The sequence below is a fragment of the Arachis ipaensis genome, chromosome B10, assembly GCF_000816755.2.
Source record: "Arachis ipaensis cultivar K30076 chromosome B10, Araip1.1, whole genome shotgun sequence".
Lineage (NCBI taxonomy): Eukaryota > Viridiplantae > Streptophyta > Magnoliopsida > Fabales > Fabaceae > Arachis > Arachis ipaensis.
The window spans coordinates 20,606,183-20,612,223 of NC_029794.2; the positions used below are offsets into that span (position 1 = coordinate 20,606,183).

The 6,041-nt window shown below is 34.9% G+C and overlaps 1 protein-coding gene across 1 annotated transcript; it reads left to right on the plus strand.

Moving 5' to 3' along the window:
- LOC107622660 (inositol-3-phosphate synthase) lies at positions 2,295 to 5,822 on the plus strand (the record flags this gene model as incomplete). Its single annotated transcript, XM_016324641.2, is given in 10 exon segments — positions 2,295 to 2,519; positions 2,608 to 2,676; positions 2,764 to 2,899; positions 3,679 to 3,926; positions 4,073 to 4,299; positions 4,403 to 4,518; positions 4,689 to 4,865; positions 4,958 to 5,146; positions 5,243 to 5,305; positions 5,441 to 5,822. Coding segments are annotated over 10 exon segments (1,533 nt in total). The 3' UTR covers positions 5,561 to 5,822.

A 6,041-nucleotide genomic window follows, 5' to 3' on the forward strand; every position in this document is an offset into this window, starting at 1 on the left:
ACTTTAAATAATTTTATTATTTATTTAAATTGGTTCAACTATATTTGAACTTTGGTCTTTGAACCAATTTTTTGGTTGGTTTATTAATCGCTCAGAATTTTAGAATAACCAACAACAAAGTAAGCAAGTATATTATATACATATTTTTTTTTCTTTTTTCATCTTTAACATCGGTACCACCTCAAATCTCACGAATTAATAGCATTTTTCAATAGACTATCTCTCAACTCTAACCTTATCCTTATCACCACACATCTTATATAGAGTCTCGATTCACCTCCTTTGAATTTCAGCTGTGATGACTTTGGTTAACTGTTTGGATTTTAGTTTCGCGAACGATTTTTTTTTTGACCAGCGGGTTTGGTTCAATTTTTATAACAAGGATAAACTACTAAAATGGTTATCGAAAATCTATACTGCTGACAAAAATAATCCTTAGAAATGTAAACTCCAAATACATCCTTAAATAATTTAAAAATGTGACAAAAATAACTAATAACTATTATACTTTTTATAAGTAACAAAGAAACTTTCGCATTTAGTATATGACTTATCCATTTGATCCGATTTTCACAACAACATTTGAATAAATATTTTAAAGACGCACAAAAATGTCGAAATAAAATTTGATCTCAATTTTTTTTATTTTTAAGATAATTTGATCATTCATAATAAAAATAGCATTACAATTTAATTTTTAATTTTAAAAAATATTTATTTAATATCTAACTTTTTTGTTATTATATTTTTAATTTTTTTGAGACGAAAAAAGTATATGAGAACAACGCTTTTTTTAAATAACGTAAACAATAGGTTAAAAAAGTTAATTTTAATTTTAAAAATTAAATTTTGAATTAATTAGATATGATCCTTGTTTTGAATTTGACTTTTAACAACCACAAACCTTTTCTCCCACATCTGCACCGCGCCCCACCCTTGCTCCCCACAACCCCCCGTCGTCTCTCGCGAACCACCGCACGCGTTTTGGCTTCCTCGTGCATCTGCAAGCGCCGCACGCATTTGCGCTTCGTAGTGCCTCCCAAACCGCCGCACGCAGCCTAGCTTTGTTGCGCCTCTATCTCGCCCGTCGCCGCAAGCAGCCCAACCTCGTCCTCCATTGCGCTGCTGCAAGCAACCTAGCTTTGTCCTCCATTGCGTATGCAGGTGTTTATTTTTCATACAAAAGAGATGTTTATTTTTCATGCAAATGAGATGTTTGTTCTTATTGTGAATGAAATGTTTCTTCTTAATACGAAATGACTTAGCTGCACTCGGAGTTGGTGACAATGGGCGACGACGACAATGCTTGGGAGATTTTTTGCAGCGAAGAAAACTGCGTGCTGGAGTAGGTAACGGACTGCTGATTGCGGTGAAAAGGGAGTTTAGGCTAGAAGGGGGTGTAATTGATTCAAAGTAAAATTAAGTAAAAATGATAGATTTATGGTGAAAATGAAATTGAATGGTTAATGAACCTGAAATACGACCCATTACACATAGCAGGATTGTTTCGAGAACTTAGGTTGTGTTTGTTTACAGGACAGGATACTAAGACACAAAATCGTATTTGACAGATGAAACACGGACAGAGACATTGTGTCCTGAGACACTAAATTAGTGTATTTTGTGTCCATTCTAACAGAAAAGACACAGAGATACTAACAAGGAATACAACATATTTTTTATTTTTTCTTTTATTATTCTTGATTTTTCATAATTATACGTTTTATTATTATATTTTTATTCTCAAATTTTTTGAATGAAAAAATAAGAATAAATTAGATTTCTATAATTTATTCTATTTTATTACCAAATAGAATACAAAAATACTAAATTTTATACTATTTTTTTATATTTTATCTTCAGTGTCTTATCTGATCCTGTTCTCAAAAATAAATACAGCGATTCCATTTTGGGTACTATTTTGATAGTACAATATTAAAACTAGGTGAATTATATAATAAAAAGGTATTTACAGATTTTTTTTATAAAATAAAAAAAATTGAAAAAATTAAGATCCACATTTTGAACAATAATAAAATAATTAAAAAAAAACTATAAAAAAATTTATACTCTCCCTATAATCTTATACAATTTTAATCTATATAGAGAATCCTTTAAAACTATAGTCACGAGTGAGTAACTTAGTCAATAATGTATTTAGGGGGGTCCCCTGCAAGCCACTCAAATCTTGCCATGTGGAGAGCCCAGAAACCCCACCTTCCTCTCTATATATAATATAGAGCTTCCTCCCCTCTTTCCACCACAACACATGCAGCAGCACCTACACTGAAAAAAAAAAAAAAGTAGTTGTTGTTTGTGTTGTTTGTGAAAATGTTTATCGAGAAGTTTAAGGTTGAGAGTCCTAATGTGAAGTACAGTGAGGATGAGATTCAGTCCGTGTACAACTACGAAACCACGGAGCTTGTTCATGAGAACAGGAATGGTTCTTATCAATGGATTGTTAAACCCAAAACCGTCAAATACGAATTCAAAACCAACACCCATGTCCCTAAATTGGGGTACACATAATCAAGATCCAAATTCCAAAACATTTTATTTTCACTTTTTTGTTTCATTTCTGATTTCATTTTGTTTTTTAATGCTCAGTGTAATGCTTGTTGGGTGGGGTGGAAACAATGGCAGCACACTCACTGGTGGCGTTATTGCAAACCGAGAGTTAGTTTCATTCCCAGCAGTTTTTTGTTTTATTTTTTTATGATTATTGAGAAATAATGGTGTGGAAATTGTGTGTATTATGTTCAGGGGAATTTCATGGGCAACGAAGGACAAGATCCAACAAGCGAATTACTTTGGGTCTCTGACTCAAGCCTCTGCTATCAGAGTGGGGTCTTACCAAGGAGAGGAAATTTATGCCCCATTCAAGAGCCTCCTCCCTATGGTATTTTTATTTTATTTATTTATTTTCCTTCTTGTAGTCACCTGTGCTTTCAGAAAATTTAATTAGTGTGTCCATTTTTCTTTGGTAGTTCCTTTCTGTTTTACTTAATTCAGCGTGTTTTGAATTATAAAAATGTTTTTTTACAAATATTTTAGTCATTGTGAGGAGCGCTAGCAAGAGTGAATGTTGCTACCATTCAGCTTATTCTCGTGAAGAAAAAATGCTAATGTTGCTAATTTTCACTATAGTAATGAAGGTTAATTTTCCTTACATATATAGGTTAAGAGTTCAATTTTGATGCATGCACTGACGGTCTAAAAAAACTTACACATTCATCCAATTATATTCGTGCATTTAGACGACTTTTTAAATATCGGTTTTGAAAATTAGTTATTTTTGCTACGGTGATTATGCTTACATGCATGAAAATTAAATTCAATTGGTAATGGTAGTGATTTTTGGTTAATATGTTATAGAATTAGTCATTTTGAGAAATTTCTATATCTGATAGACCTAGAGCAATGGTTAAGGCATAAAACCAGCAATTGATGCTTGTTTCAAGTGAAACTTGTGCATTGGGCTGCCCTAGTGGATTTTTCTTTTTTATTTTTATTTTTGTTTCGTGATTATGAAATTCAATGCATAATTGTAATTTAAACTTGTTTGTGTAATTCAATTAAGTAAAAAAATGTTGTATATGCTGTCGTGCATAAATTAATAGCCCTCTTGTCATTAATTTCGGAGTTCTTGATCATTTTGGTATCAAAATATGCGTGCAGGTTAACCCCGACGACATTGTGTTTGGTGGATGGGATATCAGCAAGATGAACCTGGCAGATGCCATGGCAAGGGCCAAGGTATTCGACATCGATTTGCAGAAGCAGTTGAGGCCTTACATGGAATCCATGGTTCCACTCCCTGGAATCTATGACCAAGATTTCATTGCTGCTAACCAAGAAGCGCGCGCTGACAACATCATCAAGGGCACCAAGAAGGAACAGATTCAGCAGATCATCAAGGACATTAAGTGAGCCACACTAATATCTATCTATTTTATTGCATTATTATTATTCAATTTTTCAATGTACCATTCTATTAAAATTCAAGAATTATTTTGAGACATTGATAGTATGACCCTATTCGGAAGTAAACTTACATTTGACATGAACTCAGGGAATTTAAGGAACAGAACAAAGTCGATAGGGTGGTTGTCCTGTGGACCGCCAACACCGAGAGGTATAGCAATGTTGTTGTTGGTCTTAACGACACCATGGAGAACCTCATGGCTTCTGTGGACAAAAATGAGTCAGAGATCTCTCCTTCCACCTTGTTTGCAATTGCTTGTGTTATGGAGAATGTTCCTTTCATCAATGGAAGCCCTCAGAACACTTTTGTCCCAGGTTTATTGTTTTCTGCCCTTTATGTTTTTTCCTCTTCTATTGCAGTTGATCATTACATGCAACTTTCGGGTTCTAACTTATGCTTGTGTTGTTGTTAATCTAGGGCTAATTGATCTTGCCATCAGTAGGAACAGTTTGATTGGTGGAGATGATTTCAAGAGTGGCCAAACCAAAATGAAATCTGTGTTGGTTGATTTCCTTGTTGGTGCTGGTATCAAGGTACATTTTTTTTAGAATAATGTTTCATATCATGTCTGTTAATTTTATGTTGAAAAACATCCTATGCTCTTTGATTTTATGCTTTAACCTGTGCATTATGTTAATTTGATTCGGTAAAAATGAAAATAAGTAAATTGATTTCTGAAGACTCCATTTTTAATATTTGACAGCCAACATCGATAGTGAGTTACAACCATCTTGGAAATAATGATGGTATGAATCTCTCAGCCCCACAAACCTTTCGATCAAAGGAAATCTCCAAGAGCAACGTTGTTGATGATATGGTCAACAGCAATGCCATCCTCTATGAGCCTGGCGAGCACCCGGACCACGTTGTCGTGATTAAGGTAATGTTTTTGTTCCACCCTAAATTTCTCTGATTCTTATTCTTATCAAGTCTTGGTTTTGCTTATTTTCTCCCTGTCTTTGTGTTTTGCAGTATGTTCCTTATGTTGGGGACAGCAAGAGGGCCATGGATGAGTACACATCGGAGATATTCATGGGCGGAAAGAACACAATCGTGTTGCACAACACCTGTGAGGATTCCCTCTTGGCTGCTCCTATTATCTTGGACTTGGTCCTTCTTGCTGAGCTTAGCACTCGAATTCAGTTCAAATCCGAAGCTGAGGTAATCATTTTGCTTCTTATTTGTACAAATCTTTGTATTTTATTGTTATTGTTATCAGCCTTCTGATGTAAACCGTTGGCGATATGGTTTCTGCAGGGCAAGTTCCACTCATTCCACCCGGTCGCAACCATCCTGAGTTATTTGACCAAGGCCCCTTTGGTTAGTCCATATCTCTAGAGTCTATCTGATTCAATGTTGTGTTTGTGTACATATTATGCAAAGTTTCAGTTTCAAGAAACGTGCACTAAACCTAGTTTCAGTGAGTGACTCGTATGATATGATGGTTTCTTGCAGGTTCCACCGGGCACGCCAGTGGTGAATGCATTGTCGAAGCAGCGAGCAATGTTGGAAAACATAATGAGAGCTTGTGTTGGTTTGGCACCGGAGAACAACATGATTCTAGAGTACAAGTGAATCGAATTCGAATCTGTGGGCAAGAAGCAGTAGTTTGAAAGAATAATCTTGGCTGAATGTTTTGGAGCCGTTATTATCCCCTGGCTGCTCCCTTTTTTCTTTTTTCTGTTGCTTAGGACGTTTGCAAGTGTAATATTTTGCTTTGGTTTCTGTGTTGCTTTACCATAGGGAAGGGCAGTTATTTTGTTTTCCTTGGTGCATAAATATGTTAGGTTTGTGTGCTTTGTGGAATCAAATGAAAAGCATAAAAAAAAAAAAGTTATGTTCTTGGTCTTAAATTGGTTTATGAACCACAGCTTAGACTACAATGCATTATAAGCATCAACTTATCAATTTTTCACAAAGCTAAACTAAAGTACTTATTCTCCATCAATTGCTCAACTGATTGGCTCTCATGGCCTAAATAATAAGAAATGGGATAAATGGTTTCACTTTTAGCATGCTTATCATACCTGGAAGAGGCAATTGATGCGAACAAAAT